Raw genomic sequence first — 19,617 nt, 5'->3', positions numbered from 1 at the left:
GTCCCCACTCTTGTGGAGCAAAGGGTCGTTCCTGTCCTCTGTCAGGGTGGCCATGGGCACAGAGGGGCAGTGCTGTGGGTGGGCAGGAGATTGTGCAGACGGTACCAGGCAACTGCTCCCATTTTCCCCAGATTGAACCGGCCTCTAACCCTCTCTGAGAAGATTGTGTATGGACACCTGGATGACCCAGCCAACCAGGACATCGAGAGGGGCAAGACATACCTGCGGCTGCGGCCCGACCGCGTGGCCATGCAGGACGCCACGGCCCAGATGGCCATGCTGCAGTTCATCAGCAGTGGGCTGCCCAAGGTGGCCGTGCCGTCCACCATCCACTGCGACCATCTGATTGAGGCTCAGCTCGGGGGTGAAAAAGACCTGCGTCGGGCCAAGGTGAGCTAAAGGTGGTGTGGGGGGACGTGGGTATGGCATGGGGTGAGAGGCAAAGCCCTCGAACTGGACATGGCCTTTCTTCGGGTTAGTCTTTTTTTTTTTGTTTTTGTTGTTCTTTAATTCTTAAAATGTCATTTGCTTATTGTGAAGAGGTTAGAAAATACAGAGAAAACCCAAAAACAAAACAAAATCTTCCTTAATCTTACTATATTAAAATTATTGTTTTCTGTTACACTGGAAAAATTATGCAGACATCAGGTTCTGGTAAATATTGTCAGTTCCTCTGGAGAGGGTGGTTTAAACTTCCCGTTCTGCTAGCATCCCATGTGTGCTCACTCACACTCTTGTCTGACTCCCGAGGACCCTGTCAGGGAGGTGAGCTGATGGCGATAGTGTAAACCTAAAGCAGCCAAGCAGGTGCCGTAGCTGCGTGGGGGCTCCCACTTGAGAGCTCTCTCTTACTGACTGACCTCTTTGGGGGGCTTTCTTCTTCTGTTTTGCTTAACAAGATACTAACGGGCTGTGTGCCATACTGAATTCCCCCTACCCTTCCTTCTGAACCAAACCCCTGCCCCTCCCCCTGGCTCTGCTTGCGGTACCTTTGTGTGTGCTTACTGCTGGCAACAGCAGGTCTTTCCCAGATCTGGGCCTCCAACCTCTCTACCCCCTGCAATAGAAGGGGCGCCCCTAGTGAGGGGCTGTTGGCAGGAACTGAATGCTGGCAGGGCCTCGGCCCAGCTGGGCATAGAGCAGGGCATGCAATTGAAAGTGCTCCAGCTCCCAGGGTCAGCACAGCTCAGAGAGCCCCTCAGACCCATGGGAAACGCTCAGGGCAGCTTTCCCATTCGAGCCTTTTCTTCCCACCCTGGCCTACCGGTTTGTGTCCCGATTGCACAGCGGCTCATTTTGCACTCAGCTAAGAGAGCCCAGACTGCTGGCTGGTGGTTTCCATGTTAGCAGCAGTGGTGATGGAAGTGTGGCAGGAGCTCCTTTTGTGCCCGGAACTGGGCATGCCCAGGAACTGGGGCCTTGTCACTGCCCACAACAGGGCCACCACCTTCAGGGTCTGGTCCCCCCCACTTTGTGGATTCAGAATCTACCTTCTGGAGATGAGATTTATGGAATCGTAGGGTTTCAGAGCTCATTCCCTCATTTATTTAACAAATGTTTATTGAACATTAATTATATGCCAGACACTGTGATAGGAGCCAGAGATTCCATGTGAACAAGGCAGACGGGCCTTGCCATCACGGGTCTTAGAGTTTAGTAGGGAGACAGAGCTAAACAGTCACACAAATAAATAGGAAATTGACAGTTTGTGTATGTTATGAAGGATTCTCAGAATAAGAAAAGTGTTTGATTAAAAAAAAAAAAAGGTGTCAGATTTATACTTTGGAGGGGAAAGGACACCTCTTTGAGGATGTAACATGTAGGCTGAGACCTACCTGAGCAGATAAGTTGATGTTAATTGGAAGAAGAACATTCTAGACAGAACAATGTGTTCTGTCTTGGGGCCTCAAGGCCCCAAGTCAGGAAGCAAGTCAATACATTAGTGGATTGAAAGGCAGGGGAGGATTGGGGGGCTAGAACTCTGTGTGTGGAAGAGAGGGTGGGAGGTAGTTGGGGGCAGGTGTAGGCAGGGCCTTGAGGGCCATGGGCACCACCCTAGGAGTCATTGAAGGGTTTAAGCAGGGGAGTTATGTGGTCAGATTTACATAGTTGGGGCCTAGAGAGGCAGAGTGAACTGTCCAGGGTCACAAAGGAAGCCAGAGGGGTCTAGTTCGAGTTCAGGCCGAGCACTGCTGCACTGTATGGGGCCTCTGCACTCTCTTCCGCCACGTGCACAAACACGTGTGCATATGCACCCAGACGCTGACTGCCTGCCTCCTGCCCTTGGTACCAGTTTTTTAAGTGGTGATTTGTAAATGAAAAAGCCATTTATTAATAATTAATCAGAAAGAGACTACTCTGTGAACCCAGGTTCTCTGTCTGCCATTCTTTCACCTGGCAGAACCAGCTAGGCCCTCAGAAGGATGCGTGGTTGGTCTGGAGTTTATGTGGTCTAGAGGGTGTTTTATTAAGGGCCCAGGGGAGCTGACAGTGGGCCCCTCCTCTGCCTTGGAGTATGGCTGTCCCATGCCCAGAGGCTGGCAGGTCTCTTTTCCTAGTTCTGCCTTTGGAACTCTTTGCAGTCTGTGGTGCTCCTATCCCTCTTATCACTGGGGTCTCACCTGTCCAGGGGCATGCTATGACTTCCAGATAATCCCCGGCCTCATGTCAGTGTGCTGGGAAGCCTGCCCTACCCTCCAAGAAAGCTGCCTTTGAAGTACAGACAGAATGTGTACAGCCCTCTCCATTGTTTTGTTGAAACGGACATTTCAGGACATGGTCCCTTTGGCAATATTTCATTTGGGGCTCATCAAAAATATTACCAACTATTGAGCACCTGTACTGAGCCAGAGGCTGGTCTAGGTGTTCTGAGATGTGAGGAGATAGCATTATTTTATATCAGAATGGAGCTCTCAGGCTCTGGGGTTGAGCAGGCCTGCTTTCAAACCCTGGCTTCTCTGTTTAACTCTAGGATCTCCAGCAAGTTGTTTTCCCTCTTAACCTGTTTTTGCATCTGTAAAATGGGCTTGTTGACAATACCTCACTCCCTCGTGCGTGATGCCATTTTCGTAGTTGGGCATTCAGTAAATGTGAGGCAGGATTACATGTGAGGCATCCGAGGCTTAGATGGAAAAGCGCACCACAGTTCTGCAGTGGCATGCCCCTCGCTGCGGGCTTGCTGGAGGACTGGGTGCCAGGGCCCCCTTGGAGGTGATGTAACCCAGTTCTTTCTACAAATAAGGAAACTGAGACCCAGGGCAGGGAGGGAACTTGTTCTGGACCCACTCCCTGGCCAGGAATCATAGAACTGGGGCTCTGTCTCTGCTCCCTTGTTTTTCTCCCAGGCCTGCCAGCTGAAACCGTGGGCCAGCGTCCAAGCCCTTGCAAATTTATTTGTAGAAGGCCTCCAGGAGGGCCTGTTCCACAGTACCAGCATTTCAGAGTCACAGGGGAGGTGGGGTGGAGGAGGAGGGCACAAGCAAGGGTCGTTCCAGACACAGACTGTTACTAATGCTCTGGTTATTGATTTGTCTCAATAGGACATAAACCAAGAAGTGTATAATTTCCTGGCAACTGCAGGTGCCAAGTATGGCGTGGGCTTCTGGCGGCCTGGCTCTGGAATCATTCACCAGGTAATATAGGGCTTGGCCTGCCTTTTGGGGGGTTGGAGGGCTGCCCTTAGGGAACCAGAGAGCACCGCCAGGACTGCTGGAGCAGGGGGCTTGGGGCTCAGGAGGGAGGGAGGAGGAGGAATTGGATGATGACATCTCAGTCAGCCCTTAGGCTCCTCCTCCTTCATTTCAAAATTAATTTTTAATTATATATGTTATTTATTTGTTTTAATATTTTTTATTGATTTTTAGAGAGAGAAGAAGGGAGAGGGAGATAGAAACACCAATGAGAGAGAAACATTGATTGGCTGCCTCCTGCACGCCCCCTACTGGGGATCGAGTCTGCAACCTGGGTTTGTGCCCTGACCGGGAATCGAACTGGGACCTGTCTGTCAGTCCTGGGATGATGCTCAATCCACTGAGCCACACTGGCCGGGGCCACTGTGCTGTTTTGTGGCTTCCTGTCACATTGGGAGCACTTCCCCTTCAGGGCACACAGCGCTCGGAGTCCTTTTGGCCACTTCCTGGTATTCAGTAGGATGGAGGGTACCATAGGCCATGTGGCCACGTTGGCCAGTTCTCCCAGGGTCTCTCCAATGAAGAATTTTCTCTTGGTTGGCATTGTGTCTCTGTAAGTGCAAGTGTTTGTGTTTCTGGGGAGATAGGTGCTTAGCCTTTCATCAAAGGACCACTGCCCTGGTTTGTGGGTGTGCACGGATTTGTGTCCATTGCCATTCATCGTACATGTGAAACCTGCCTCTTTGTACCTTTCCAAGGTGACCCTTCTCCCTACTTCCATCCCAGGCCTCACTTCCTAGGCCTCCTTCAAGATGAGCTGAGTCAGGCTGCAATCCGACCCTGGGGGCCCCCAGCTCTGCTCCACTGTGAAACCAGAGCCCACGGATCACTGCTCTGCCCTTTCAAACCATCGCCCTTGCCAGGAAGGGGCTGCCTGGGAATGGCAGGTCACATCAGTCTGCAGGGGCCAGAAAGCCTCTCTCAGCATCAGGGCCAGGGAGTCAAGTGGACCCAGCTTTGGTCTTTTGTTGCTAAGGGCACCCCAATCCAGATGTCCCCCATTCCACCTCAGTACAAATGCCCAGGCCCTTTTGGTAGCTCCTGGGCCAAAGTTTCAGGCTGTGAGTGATGGCAGCTCACACCTGCCATCGGCCACCAGCTAAGCGTACAGTCTGATGTATTTGTTCTTTAAAAAGGAAATTCCGCCCTGGCCGGTTTGGCTCAGCGGTTAGAGCGTCGGCCTGCGGTCCGGTGGGACCCGGGTTCGGTTCCCGCTAAGGGCACGTACTTCGGTTGTAGTTTGTCCCCGGCCCTGGTTGGTCGTGCGGGTGGCAGCCACTCGATATGTCCCTTCACATCGATGTTTCTCTCTCTCCCTTCCTCTCTCTCCCTCCCGCTCTATCTGTACAAAAAATGGAAAAATATCCTCGGGTGAGGATTAAAAAAAAATAAAATAAAATAAAAAGGAAATTCCACCCTGGCCAGTGTGGCTCGGTTGGTTGAGTGTCATCCCATGCACTGAAAGGTCGCCGGTTTGATTCCAGGTTGGGACTCAGTACCCTGGTGAGGGGCTTGCAGGAGGCAGGTGATCAATGTTCCGCGATGTTTCTTATTCTCCCTCTCCCTTCCTCACTCTCTAAAAAGCAATACAAATATTTTTATTTATTTATTTATTTATTTTTAAATATGTTTTTATTGATTTTAGAGAGAGAGGAAGGGAGAGTGATGGCAGTGAAACTTCCAAGTGAGAGAAATACATAGATCGGCTGGCTGCCTCCTGCATACCCCCTACTGGAGATCAAGCCCGAAACCCAGGCATGTGCCCTGACCAGGAATCGAACTGGGACCTCTCAGTCCATGGGGCGATGCTCCATCCACTGAGCCACACCGGCTGGGCCAATACAAATATTTTTAAAAATAAAGGAAATTCCCAGGGATCATGTGATCCTGTGCAGCTTTACTTTTCTCGTCCCCTTGATGCTGGGCCATCAGCAGCATTAATCCACCGTGTCCAAGTCAAACCTTAACTCCTTTTCCTCCCCCTCGATGCCCTGGCAGATTCTCCTTTGAATCTCTGCTTCCTGGTTACCCGCCGCCCTCCCCCATGCCCAGCATTGACGCTCCTCTGTGGGACCCCTTCACAGTATGTGCCAAGTGCTTTCCCCACTGGACCATGTGCTCTGTGGGGACAGGGACTGTGACTTATTTCTTCCTCTCTAGCTCTGGGCCCGCAGCCAGGTCAGTACAGAATAGGTCCTCAGTATATGTTGTGTGGACAGATGGTTGAATTTCCAGCTTTATGTTCTAGATGTTAGTTTAGCCTAAAATACACTTCTTCTGCCATCACCCCTTCCCCCATTCACCCAGCCACTTCAGGCTGACCGCTGAGGTCACCGTCACAACCAGATTCATTTGACACTTTCTGTAGTCCACAGGTCTGCACTAGCTTCTCCCTTCTGGATGTAGACCACACTTGAGGTCTACACCATGTGGCCACACTGAATTCTGTGTGTCTGGTCTTCATGGATCAGTCTTTTACAACTTTGAGGAACTTTAGAGATTAACTAATTTTAAATCTTTGTAGGGCCAGAGAAATGAAACAGTTAAGCAGGGTTCTTTCCAACAGTTATTTTTTTGTTAGAGATTTGGCCTGTTCTCCCAGCCAGCTGCCACCCTCTGGGGGTGGGGCCAGATCTTCTAACTCTGCATTCCAAGAGGAAGACCTCTTGTACCTTGCTGAGTCTGCTGGGCAGGTGCCTGGACCAGGGCAGAGGCCCTGGGTTTCTGTAATGTTGTAGGGAGCCTGCCCACCATTTGGTTGGTCCTGATAGTTCATAGAGCCTCTGATCTCATTTATCCTTCCCAGCACCTTCCAGTGAGGAGGAGTATTGATAAAAGGAGTGTCGTGCAGTGGGAAAGGTGATAAGGCCAGTTATCATTTTCCTTGAGCAAACCACTTCAGTTCTGAGCCACTCCAGATGCTGGAGTTGGGGAGACATCGTTTGTACTTCAGTTCAGCAGTGGAAAAGCTCATGGCCTGTGCTCCCTTTGGGTCCCCAGTGCTTCCTTGTGAGGTCTGGAGCCAGGTCATGAAAGAACTGTGTGCTATGATGAGAAGCCAGATAGGTACATTCTGCACGTCTACCACATGAGGCAAGGACTGTCATCAGGAGCACCTGTCACAGGATACATGGTTCTCACCATAATCCTGGGGTCAAGATGCTGTGGGTATTATTACTGTGCCTACAAATGAGGAAACTGAGGTGCAGGAAAGCACTTATAAGCCCAAGTCATACGATCAGGAACTGCCAACAATTCATGAGCCCAGGCCACCTGTCTCCCAAGTCTTTGGCTCTTCTGGGCCCCACTGGAGTGGCCCCATTCTGGAAGAAAGCCTGGAATTGGCCCAGTGGCCCAGTGTCAGCTTTGCAGACCCCTTTTGGGCCCTACCTCCATTCTCTGCGAAAGGCTTTTCAAGGTTAAGATCTTGGATTCTTTTTCAGATCATTCTGGAGAACTATGCGTATCCTGGGGTTCTTCTGATTGGCACTGATTCCCATACCCCCAATGGCGGTGGTCTGGGGGGCATCTGCATTGGAGTCGGGGGTGCTGATGCAGTGGATGTCATGGCTGGGATTCCCTGGGAGCTGAAGTGCCCCAAGGTGAGGAGTAGGGAAGAGCTCTCTCCAGGGTGGCTGCAGAGGGGTGGTTGATGGGGATGAGTGGGAGATATGGAACCCAGAAGGGATGAGTGAATAGGTCAGTCTCACACCTCTTTGGGAAGGAGGCAGGGCGAAAATAAGCAGAAATGGGAAAGCCAGTAGGTGGATTTCTGGTTGGCACATGGCACACAGGGCCGATTATTGCTGTCTTGCTCCACCTATTTAGGTGATTGGTGTGAAGCTGACGGGCTCACTCTCCGGTTGGACCTCACCCAAAGATGTGATCTTAAAGGTGGCGGGTATCCTCACAGTGAAAGGTGGCACGGGCGCTATTGTGGAGTACCACGGGCCTGGCGTAGACTCCATCTCCTGCACTGGTGAGGAAGGTGCCACGTGACGTGGCCCTCAGCCTGTGTTGGGCCTGACAGGACCTGTAGCTGAGCCACAGAAGCAGTGATTGGCCTTCCCCTGAGAATCTGTCCAGTCAGTTTGGGGACTTGGGGTGGACACTTAGAGGCAGAGGTGAGATGGTTAGTCCAGGTTCCTCATTAAACAGAGGAGGAGATCAGGCCCCTCGAGGGCAGGGAACTTCCCTGTGGCCACACAGAATTAGGGGCTGAGCCAACTCCTGCTGCAAGGCTCTGGCAATGGCACTGGGCCACAGTGGTGGGAATGGAGAGCCAGAGCCAGGGCTTCATCCACAACGCAGCCCCTTTCCAATATCTTCCCTTGGCTGGAGTTGGAGCCTCACTCAGTTCCTTGGATTGGTAGGAGCTGGCCCTTTCCTGCTTATCACTCCTGATGGCCTGGCCTCAGGGCCTGGGCTCTAAGAAATCCAGGGAGAGTTGGAACAGGCCTTAGAGATGGTCCATTCCAGACTTCCCCAGGTGCCCCACCTCAGCGCCACAGAGCTACTCCTTAGCTGGCCCTTGTACCCTTCCATTGATGGGGGTGGGGCACTCTTACAGCTTGCCCTTACTACTATTGACAGCTCAGTTAGGAAGTTAATAACAAACCTAGACCTCTGTCCCAGTAGCCCTATGAGGCCAGTATTTTGAGGGCAGTCAGGGCATCTGTAAGCCTTGCCAGTTCTTTGGGGCTCTGTGATCCAACCAGTGGACATCACTCCATCCAGTCTTACTGCTGGAAGGCCTGGGAGCCAGCAACATTTCCACATAGCACCATGGTGTGGCTGAAAGAGGGTTGGCAGACCTAGACCTGGATGTCAAACCTGCTTTATGGCATGACCTTGGACCTCTTGAGCCAGTTCCCTCACCCGCAAAGTGGACGCAATTTCAACTGGGCATTCTGGCCAGGTCAGCCTTCCGTAGCTGTGGCTGACTACTATGCTGAGCCAGACAGCCAGTCCAGAACTAGAACTCAGCTTGTAGGGGCTGAATCTTGTGTTTCCTTCACTCTGCCCAGTGGCTCCTCTGAGAGCCAGAACACTGAGCCCTGGCCCCTGTGGCCTCTCTTCACTCTCCTGGTTTCAGCCTGGGCCACTAGGTGGCAGGGAAGAAGTGATGCCCACTCCCTGTTGTGAAGATGGGGAGCACATGTAGCAGGTGTGGGGGACCCACACCAGCTGATCAGCCAGCTGCATGGGCTATTTCTCTGTCCTCTACAGGCATGGCGACAATCTGCAACATGGGTGCGGAAATCGGGGCCACGACTTCAGTGTTTCCTTACAATCACAGGATGAAGAAATACCTGAGTAAGACAGGCCGGACAGGTGAGCTGGCAGGGCCAGGGTGGTAGGCGCGGAACAGTCCTCAGCTACACCTTTCCCTTTAGGGCAGGGCTCCTAAACCCGGTGTCTACAGACTGGCTTCGGGTTCTGAAAAGCCCCTTAAAAGTGTATGAAAGTTATGTGTTTTGCAGTTAGTTTTCTCTAGTTCTCATCAGCTTCTTGATGGGGCCTGGCATCTAAGTTTGGGATATCCTAGCCTGAGGATTGTTTTCACCGGAGAGGGTGGCTGACTGTCCAGTCTTCTTGGCCTGGTCCCTGGTGCCCCCTACAGGAAGCGCTGGAAATGACATGGATCTGCTTCTGTTTATAATTCCTGCCCTGCCCTGGTCGGTTTGGCTCAGCGGTTCGAGCATCGGCCTGCGGACCAGAGAGTCCCAGGTTCGGTTCCCACTAAGGGCACGTACCTCGGTTGCGGTTTGTCCCCGGCCCTGGTTGGGTCGTGTGGGTGGCAACCACTCGATGTGTCCCTTTCATGTCAATGTTTCTCTCTCTCTTTCCCTCCCACTCTATCTGAACAAAATATCAAAAAATGTCCTCAGGTGAGGATTAAAAAAAAAGATTTATATAATTCCTGCCCTAACAAGGGGAGGAGGAAAAACATTTAGAACAAGAACTACTTTCCTAGCCTCCCTCACAACTTCCCTGAGGTTCTAGCTGGCTTCTCTGAAGCTTGGAGTTGGAAATGGGGCCTGCGGGAAGGGTCATTGGAGCCTCTGAAGGGAGGTGATGAGGGTGAGTGGTGAAGCCAGAAGCCAGGGGGCTGTGGAGATAGCTTGTCAGTTTCTTCCAAACTCTGAGCACGTGGAGTCCTTCCTGGAAGGCCCATCCCTCCTTTCCATTACCAAGTAACTTCTTCAGAATTCAGCACTTCTCACCTCCAGGAAGGCGTCCCTGACTCTGAACCTGCCGGTGCTTCTTCCTGTGTGCCGTGTTCCTGTGTGTCTGTCATATCGTACTATCACTCTGGCTCACTGGTTGCTCCTTCACTAGACTATAGCTCCTCAAGGATAGGGGCAGTGTCCTAACCTGTTTGTTTTGTTTCTTTGTTTGCCATCAATCTCCAGAGCCCTGTGTTTGGCAGGTGCTGCCGGGTAACTGTGGCTTGGATGGGCGGATGGATGAATGAGGTCTCATGACCAATTTGTGTTTCAAATGCTTTAACCTCCCTCCCTTGTTTATTCCAGACATTGCCAATCTAGCTGATGAGTTTAAGGATCACTTGGTACCTGACCCTGGCTGCCATTATGACCAACTGATTGAAATTAACCTCAACGAGGTGAGGAAGAGAATTTCCTCACCAAGGAGTTTCTGAAGGTGGAAAGTTCAGGCCCTGGGGAAGTCAGGGAGGTCCTGGGCTGCACACTAGGAGGGCTCTTGGGCTCCTGGTTCCCCCGTGCCCCTGCCAATTGCTACCTGAATCAGGCTCCAGTGGGTGGGAGGGGCTGCAGGAGGGTGATATGGCGAAGGGGAGAGTAGAGGGGGCTGTGGCTAGTGATTCAGAAACTGGTTCTGTTTGCCACACCTCAGCTTTAGCAAAAGCCATTCTTACATCCTGGAGTTTGCTTTGTTGTCAGAGTTCAGAGGTCAAGGCCCGAGATTCCCAGGCCAGAGAACAGGCAGGCTGCAGGAACAGAAGCAGCAGAGGAGGGTGGTCAAAGGTTTTGGCCCTGAGGCCCGTCTGTCAGGAGTTCAGACCTCACTTCATCATGTGTAAAACCCAAGGTGGTCATGGGATTTGAATGGGCTCTTTCATACAATACCAATTGCTAACTTTAACTGAGTGCTTTTTGGGTGCCAGGCACTTAGCTAAGTGCTTCACCTTTTTTGATAAGTACTATCACATGTAAAACATCACATTACGTCCATTTTGTCTTAAGATTCCAGAAGCACCATATAACAGGAGATAATAGACTTAGGAAGCTGACCACCTTGATTCATTCCATGCCTCTGCCACCACCTCACTGTGTGACCTTGAGCAAGGCATGTCAGCCCTTTATCTGCAGACTGGAGATGATATGAGCCTGGCAGGGCCGGAGGGATCCTAGGAGCTGTGCATGGGATGAATTTTGAACCCTAAGAACAGTAATTGGCCGTCCAGACTTTTTGGGACTTGGTGAGCAGGAGTCAGACGGCTTGGGAGGAAGAGAGGCTGTCCACACTCCAAGATCTGTTCTCTCCCCTCTTTCTGCTTCTCATGCCTCTTTATTCTTCAGCTGAAGCCACACATCAATGGGCCCTTCACCCCTGACCTGGCTCACCCTGTGGCAGAAGTGGGTGCTGTGGCAGAGAAGGAAGGATGGCCTGTGGACATCAGAGTGGGTGAGCACCTTCTGCTCTGTCGGGTTAACAGGCCTCAGGGCCAGTGGGTCTGCCCTGGGCTGTGGATAGTCGCCTGTGTCACCACGGAGTGCTTCCTAAATGAGCTAGACACTTTCTGAAATTGTTTGGGGGTTTATTTCTGTTTTTCTTTATCGCTTTTTAAAGAAATTACTTTTTATTGGTATAAAAGAAATGTTTTCTTTATAAAACACCCCTAATCTCAGCCCCCAACCAAAAACCAGCTCCAGCAGCTCTTTGAGAGGTGTACTGTTTCTGTGCACATGCACATATTCATCCGTGTACCCTGTTTTATGAACATTTCTTTTTTTTTTTTTATCCTCACCTGAGGACATTTTTCCATTTTTTGTTCAGGTAGAGTGGGGGCGGGGGGGAGGAACAGAGAGAGAGAGAGAGAAACATCGACGTGAAAGGGACACATCGAGTGGCTGCCACCCGCACAACCAACCAGGGCCGGGGACAAACTGCAACCGAGGCACATGCCCTTAGCGGGAACCGAACCCGGGTCTCTCAGGACCGCAGGCCGATGCTCTAATCATTAGAAAGTAAATAGCTGAACTGATAAAAGACTGTCTTGATATCTGTAAATAGTATGTCATCCAGTCTTTATGGCTTTTTTAATAATGATCAAATTTTTTTTTTAAAGAATTCTTTTCCCCCTGCTTATAAACCAAGTTTACAAAAAGCCAGAGAACTATAGAAAGTCTAAAAGAAGAAAATCAGCATCTCCTGTAAGCCCTCAGCCAGCAAGAGTCTGCCCATGTGTTAGTGTGAGCCTCTGATGTGCACACACATGCAGGCTGTTACTGTAAGAATAGTGGCTTGTTCTTCCCTTGAATGGCTGAGCCATGAGTAGCCTATTCTTTACTGTTGGGCAGTTAGGGTGCTTCCAGTTTGTCTGTTAAGAACAGCCCCTGGCCCAGCACAATTGGTGAACACTTGACCAGGTCTAGATAGTTGAAGTCAGGTAGAGACCTTGGGTCACTGTCTCCTCCTGACTCCTGGCCTCACCACCCATAATGCACCAGGTCTGATCGGCAGCTGCACCAACTCCAGCTATGAGGACATGGGGCGTTCAGCAGCTGTGGCCAAGCAGGCACTGGCCCATGGACTCAAGTGCAAGTCTCAGTTCACCATTACACCGGGCTCTGAGCAGATCCGTGCCACCATTGAACGGGACGGCTATGTGAGTGTCCACATGTCCCTACCCCTGGCTCCCGCCTGCTGAGCAAAGTGGCTTCAGGGCAAGACAAGACATAGCATCATGGGCTAAGGGTGGTACAGGTCCCTGCAGCTGCCTCAGGGCTCCAGTACAGCTCTTCATGCTCAAGCAGCGGAACCACCCTTTTCCTGTCCCTGACAATTCCCTGTCCTTTCTCCCCTGCAGGCACAGATCCTGAGAGATGTGGGCGGCATCGTCCTGGCCAATGCCTGTGGCCCCTGCATTGGCCAGTGGGACAGGTGAGAGGCATGTCTTTGGTAGGACAGTCCCTTTTGTTCTGGGGTTTGGAGCCCCAGATGTTGAAGGGGGATGTTATTGGGATGGAAAGAAGATGCTAACTTCAGGCAGGATTGGAAAGTTGGGCTGGAAGTAAAGAGGAATAGCCCTGCAGGGGGACTGAGGGGTCACCTGCCTGAAGCTAGGCTGGTGGGAAGAAGCCAAGGAGGCCTCATGCTATTGGACACAGAGGCTCCCACGGAGCCATTTGAAGGGAGGCAGTGGCCCTAGTCAGCAAAGTCAGGCCTTGGTCTGGGCTCTGCCTCTGTCTTACGAGCAGTCTCAAGTGAACCTCAGTGATCGCCGAGGTTCCCTCCTGCTCTGTCTGCGAGTCCCACAGTGGAGGCCTGTTTCAGGGTCTTCCCATTACCCTTTCTCTCGAGAGCTAGGCAGAATGGGCCAGGTGACAAGGCCAGACATCCCTAACCCTGTCCTCTGACCTGGCAGAAAGGACATCAAGAAGGGGGAGAAGAACACAATCGTCACTTCCTACAACAGGAACTTCACGGGTCGCAATGATGCGAACCCTGAGACCCATGCCTTTGTCACATCCCCGGAGGTAAGATGACTAGCCGTGCCCTGGCCTGGGACTGCCTCTGGCCACCCTGTCCCTGGCCAGTCGGGGGAGGTAGGGGAGATGGGGCTTGGGGAAAGGGCATCTGACCCACGCGCTGTTCTGGGAGGGTTGGCATTGCAGGGCAAGGGGTTATGGAAGCAGAATCCAAGCCGCAGGCCTTGTCAGCACCAAGCATTGCGCTCCCTGATGCCCCTGCCTGGCCCCTCTCATCCCAGGAGGCAGAGGTGCTCATTTAGTACAGTCGTAATCACGAACAGGCGCTTTGGAATTAGCACTGGGACAAATGCCATCCCTCCCTCTACCCAGCCATATGGACTTGGCCGGGTCACTTTCCTGCGCCCCAGGAGTCCCGTTGGGGTTCCATGAGCAGCACGGAAAGCACTGGCACTGTCTCAGCCAGACAAGGCCTTGTTGTCCTGATGAACATGGAGTGAGCCTGGTGCTCTGGGCACTTAGGGGGGTTCAGCCTTGGCCATATATTTTTCAATCTTCATCTGAGGCTATTTTCCCATTGATTTTTCTTTTTGGTACGTGCCCCTAGCGGGAACTGAACCCGGGACTCTCTGGTCCACAGGCCGACACTCTAACCGCTGAGCCAAACCTGCCAGGGCTTCCCATTGATTTTTTGTGGGACGGGGGGAAGGATGGAGAGAGAGAGAGAGAAACATCAATGTGAAAGACACACATGGATTGGTTGCCTCCCACATGACCCAGACTGGGGCTGGGGATCGATCTTGCAATGGAGGTACGTGCCCTTGACCAGGAATTGAACCCCAACTCTTTGGTCTGTGGGCCAACATTTTAACTGCTGAGTTGAACCAGCCAGGGCCCTTTTTTTAAAATCCTCAGATGGGGATGTTTTTTCCATTGCTTTTTAGAGAGTAGGAGGGAGAGAGAGAGAGACATTGATGTGAGAGAGACACATCAATCGGTTGCCTCCCACACGTGCCCTGACAGGCTGAGGATTGAACCTGCAACCCAGGTACATGCCCTTGACCGGGAATCAAACTTGTGACCCACCGGTGCATGGGCCGTTGCTCTAACCGCTGACCCACACCAGCCAGGGCCCAGCCTTTCTTGACTTGATTTTTTAAAAGAATATTTGAGCCCTGGCTGGTGTGGCTCAGCGGTTAGAGCATCGACCTGCGGTCCAGAGAGACCCAGGTTTGGTTCCCGCTAAGGGCACGTACCTCGGTTGCAGTTTGTCCCCGGCCCTGGTTGGGTCATGCAGATGGCAACCACTCAATGTGTTCCTTTCACATTGATGTTTCTCATTCTCTCTCTCTTCCTCTCTCTCCCTCCCGCTCTATCTGAAGATAAATGGAAAAATACCCACTTTAAAAATAAATAAAAATCAGTGACAAGATGGCCTTCCATGTTTCCAGTGTGTTACCCACTTAGGGACATTTTCATCATAGCAGCATTTCTGTGCCAGGGCCTCTCCCAGTCCAGGGTGGCAAACCTAAGAGAGGAGTGTACCCAGCAATGCTGGTCCTGCCCTGAGGAGGCGCTGAGGTCCAGGCCCCAGTGGGAAGTGGTCAAGGCCAGATTGACCTGGTTCATGAGTCATCTGCAGAGCCAGTGGCCCATGGTTCCAGAGATATTCCTGCAGCTCCGGCCTCTGCAGAGAACTTGGACATCCCCTGGGCTGCACTCTCAGTTTTGATCTAGGCTTTGGCTGGTGATGGGGAACAGGAGTGGTGTTCAGTGCTAACCAGCAAACTGGCTACCTTCGTTTCAGATTGTGACAGCCCTGGCCATTGCTGGCACCCTCAAGTTCAACCCCGAGACTGACTTCCTGACAGGCAAGGATGGCAAGAAGTTCAAGCTGGAGGCCCCGGATGCAGATGAGCTTCCCCGCATGGTGAGCAGGCGCTGTGCCTTCTGTTCTCAGCCCTGCAGGCCTCAAACCATGGCTGGTGCTGTGCGGCCAAGACACTTCCTTCCCAGCATCTCAGCCCTGCCTGTCCTGGGCAGGCATGGGTGGCACCGTTAGCAAGAATGAAGCAGCTATATTCACTGGGAGGGAAGAGCTTCAGGCCTGGGGAGCTTGCCTTTTGTGATAGAGGGGACTGAGGATTCAACACCCAACATGTTCCTGTCCCATTGCAGGACTTCGACCCTGGGCAAGACACTTACCAGCACCCTCCCAAGGACAGCAGTGGGCAGCGGGTGGACGTCAGCCCCACCAGCCAGCGCCTGCAGCTGCTTGAGCCTTTTGACAAATGGGATGGCAAAGACCTGGAGGACCTTCAAATCCTTATCAAGGTCAGCAACGTGGGGCCGGTAGAGAGCAGCCCAGCCTGCCAGGGCCCCCTTCCCTGATCGCAGGAAGGCCATGAAACCACATGTTATCCCCTGGGCACAGGGAGGAGAAGGGCAAGGTCAAGGTGGGGGTGGGAAGGGAGGTTTGGAGGCCGAGGAGCAAGGGCACCTGCAGCCCAGGGTCCCTTTCTTCACTGCCCTGTGCCAGGCAGAGCTGGATCTGGCCAGCTGCTGACTGGGGCTCTCAGCCATCCGGCTGCAGCTGGTAAGGGCCACCTCCAGTGGGTGTGGGCAGTGAATGCTCCATAGGGAGGGTAGGAAAGGCATGTGTGACCCTGCACAGCAGGTCTTCACCCCTCTGTTCCCAAACTTGAGCGTTAGTGGTGTGGCTTGTGTTTGGGAGCTGAGCAGACACAAGCCTTTGTGGTGTGGCCAGAGGCCTCAGACCCATGTTGGACATGAATTTGTGCTGTTTACTAAGGGGTCTGCAGGCAGTGACACAGACACGTACCCTGGCTCTGCTTTGTGTCCAGCATGAGGTCCACCTGGTCTTCCAGCCTGGGCACCTCTTACTGAGGGCCTAGGCCCGAAGGGTAATCAAGCAGACCTTCCTATCCGCCCTGTCTGGCCTCCGCCACCTTCGAGTGTCCTTTCCTGGAGCTCTCACTCCCAAAGCCTTTGACGGCTGGCTGGTGGCCGTGCCTGAGCCTTTTTGGCCAGAGGTGAAATGTCAGGACTGCAGACAATGTGTCTTGCACCTGCTTCTTTTGTCACCCTTCCTGGGTCCCGCTGCCTGCCCCTAGAGGGCTTCTCCCCTAATCCACAGTAAGGGGCCACGCTCCAAACTCTGTCCACCCTGTCCACCCACCAAGGTCAAAGGGAAGTGTACCACAGACCACATCTCAGCTGCCGGCCCCTGGCTCAAGTTCCGTGGGCACCTGGACAACATCTCCAACAACCTGCTCATTGGTGCCATCAACATTGAAAATGGCAAGGCCAACTCTGTGCGCAATGCTGTCACCCAGGAGTTTGGTCCTGTCCCTGACACTGCCCGCTATTACAAGGTGGGCAATCAGTGGGGACAGGAGTGGGGGTCCTCTGGCACCTCCTGGTGTCTGGGTGGGGCAGAGTGGGTGGTCCAGGGAAGGGGTGCTTTCCACCTAGGAGCCCACACCATGGCTCTGCAGTTGAGTGATGTCTCGGTGCCATGGAGGCAATCCCGTGTGTGTCACCTCCACTGTATGGTCACTACTCTGGTTTCTGCTCCCACACTGGTCCTCCACCCCAGCCTGCTTGCATGCTGAGCACCGATGGGTGGGTTGCACCTCCCCTTGCCCACTGTAGGCAGGGCCCATGTCTCATTACCTCTGTCCTTCAGGGCCTGGTTTGGGCCTGATTCACCTCTGACTTCACCTGCCCTTGGGGAGCAGGTGAAGAGAGGCCTCTCCAACCACCCCTTGACCTGTGAACTTCAGGAAACCCAGGGGTAGGGTGGGCAGGGGCCAGGTCCTCCTCTCCCTCATACCTCACTCCTCCCTTGCCTGACAGAAACATGGCATCCGGTGGGTGGTGATTGGAGACGAGAACTATGGCGAGGGCTCGAGCCGGGAGCATGCGGCATTGGAGCCCCGCCACCTCGGGGGACGGGCCATCATCACCAAGAGCTTCGCCAGGATCCACGGTGAGCTGCAGCCCGGCCCAGCCCCATCCACTCCCCATCACTGGCAGCCCAAGGTCACCTAGTGGCCGAGGTGGGCCTAGAGCCGTATGCCTGCTTTCCAGGCTGTGCCCATGGCTCTGGTTTTCCAACCTGCCAGCCTCTGCCCCTTCAGATTTGTGTAGAGTCCGACCCCACAGCTTCCCATCTCTGCCAAGCACTGATCCTGCTTCCCAACTTGTGGACCTAAACAGTTGAAATGCAGGGCACATGGTCAAAGGGTTTTTCTGCTGGTGACTGTCTATCTAGAGGGCTTTACAGAGACACAAGAACACGCACTGTGCAGGGCCCTGTGAGGCTGCGCACTGGGGGTGAGCCGACCTGAGCCTCATTGTCACTGCTCCAGGTCTGTCCTCTGGTAGTAGGACTGTGGTGTCTCCCAGAGCCCTAACTGGTCTTAGAAAAGGAAGCTCTCTGGCCTAGTGAGGATCCTGCACAGAGAAAGGGGACAGGGACCTGCCCACTCTGGACTAAGTGTGCTCTCTGCTTTCCAGAAACCAACCTGAAGAAGCAGGGCCTGCTACCCCTCACTTTCGCTGACCCAGCTGACTACAACAAGATTCACCCCGTGGACAAGCTGACCATCCAGGGCCTGAAGGATTTTGCCCCTGGCAAGGTCAGGGAGCCAGGGAGGGAAGGCAGGCTGGCCCTCCCATCTCCCCAAGGGCCCTCCTGAGGGGGGAGCGGAGGGGATAGCCACCTTGCTTCCCCTTCTATGCTTGGCCACACCTGCACCTCCTCCCATGAGCCTTTGGGCCCTTAAATTCTCCAGGGAGGGAAGAAAGTGCCTCCCCAGAAATGAGGGTGGAGCCAGCTCAGGCCCTTATTGTTCATGCATTAACCCAGGCCAGGCACTCAGGGCTAACAGCTCATGCCCAGCAGGACCACTTGGTCTCAGGAGTTACATTAGTCAGGTCTTACCACCACTGCCGAGACCCAGACCTGGCCTAGGACTTGGTTTACCTGCTGGCACCCAAGGCCCCAGGGTGGGGCCCTGCCTTCCTGACCCTCCAGCAGAACCCAGGGCTATGTTCCTAAGAGCCACTCCACCCACACCTGCCTCCTCTCTTGCAGCCCCTGAAATGTATCATCAAACACCCCAATGGGACCCAGGAGACCATCTCCCTGAACCACACCTTCAACGAGACCCAGATCGAGTGGTTCCGCGCTGGCAGCGCTCTCAACAGAATGAAGGAGCTGCAGCAGTAAGGTCCCGCTCGGCCACTGCCACCCGCCCTGCTCCTCAGACCCAGCTCTGGTGTCACAGTGCAGTTCTCAAGTCATCAGAACCAGATCTGATCCAACCCAGCCGTGGCATCCTGCCGCCCGCTCTCAGCCCACGGAGTGACCCATGGTTAGAGGGCAGTTCGTCTGCCTTCCCGTTTTTAGTTCGGTTCAGATCTTGAGCACCTCCATGCAACTGTGTTTATTTTTGATGACAAGACTCCTATCTAAAGTTTTACTCCTGTCTGATCATTTCACTGGTGGCTGAAGGATTTTAAAGAACGTTTTGGTCTTGCAAGAAAAATAAGAATCCACATCCAGTGACTGTTCCTATGTGTGTGGTGATCTGTGCTGTTATCAACTTCAGGATTTGGGGGGTCTTTTCACCAAAGTTGGTGGAGGCCCTCAATAACCACGCCACAGCTGGTTGTCACTGCAGTGAAGGAGGCGTGAGCCACACGCTCCCCAATTCTCAGACCCTCTCCCGTGCTGGGCTCCAGGTGGAGTCTCCTAGGGCAAGGCCTTCCCCTCATTTGCAGCTAAAACCAGGGCTGTGCCAGACTTCAATGCTGCTGCCTCCCCTTCCTCTGGGCATCTCAGGCCTCCAAACACAAGTGGGCACAGGCCACCCTGTCCAAAGTCACAGCTAGTTCATGATGCACACTGTCTCCTGGCCCTCAGCTCAAGGCAGTGGCAGGCACCTGTTCCACAGCTGCCCCCCCCCCCCCCCCCGGCCAAGCCATACCCACTGACCTACCCACACCTCCATGCTCAGGTGCTAGTTGTGGGCCCAAAAGGCCAGGGCAGGGGGCTCCTTCACCAAGACTTATACAAAACCAGTATCCTAGTCCCAGCAGAAGTGGGCGAACCTGGCAAAACCATTCTGCTGAATAAACAATGGGGTGCTTGTCCTCATGCCAGAATCGGGGTGGTAGACCCACAGGGTAGGGTGTTCCTA

General features: G+C 53.2%; 1 protein-coding gene across 1 annotated transcript in view; it reads left to right on the top strand.

Annotated features, from left to right (window-relative positions):
• ACO2 (aconitase 2) overlaps positions 1-18,988 on the top strand; it is a 44,342-nt gene extending 25,354 nt beyond the window's left edge. The window contains exons 3-18 of the mRNA XM_036250943.1: positions 132-390; positions 3,540-3,632; positions 7,133-7,291; positions 7,518-7,668; positions 8,919-9,023; positions 10,226-10,317; positions 11,255-11,360; positions 12,407-12,564; positions 12,766-12,839; positions 13,324-13,435; positions 15,195-15,317; positions 15,566-15,721; positions 16,591-16,782; positions 17,267-17,399; positions 17,930-18,051; positions 18,510-18,988. Coding sequence (XP_036106836.1) covers positions 132-390; positions 3,540-3,632; positions 7,133-7,291; positions 7,518-7,668; positions 8,919-9,023; positions 10,226-10,317; positions 11,255-11,360; positions 12,407-12,564; positions 12,766-12,839; positions 13,324-13,435; positions 15,195-15,317; positions 15,566-15,721; positions 16,591-16,782; positions 17,267-17,399; positions 17,930-18,051; positions 18,510-18,644 — 2,170 coding nt within the window. The 3' untranslated portion in view covers positions 18,645-18,988. The remainder of the gene's footprint in view (positions 1-131; positions 391-3,539; positions 3,633-7,132; positions 7,292-7,517; positions 7,669-8,918; positions 9,024-10,225; positions 10,318-11,254; positions 11,361-12,406; positions 12,565-12,765; positions 12,840-13,323; positions 13,436-15,194; positions 15,318-15,565; positions 15,722-16,590; positions 16,783-17,266; positions 17,400-17,929; positions 18,052-18,509) is intronic.
• Positions 18,989-19,617: the final 629 nt, after the last annotated feature.

The sequence above is a fragment of the Molossus molossus genome, unplaced genomic scaffold, assembly GCF_014108415.1.
Source record: "Molossus molossus isolate mMolMol1 unplaced genomic scaffold, mMolMol1.p scaffold_m16_p_10, whole genome shotgun sequence".
In the NCBI taxonomy this organism is placed as follows: domain Eukaryota; kingdom Metazoa; phylum Chordata; class Mammalia; order Chiroptera; family Molossidae; genus Molossus; species Molossus molossus.
Note: the sequence above shows the minus strand (reverse complement) of the source record. Positions and strands in the feature narration are given on the sequence as shown.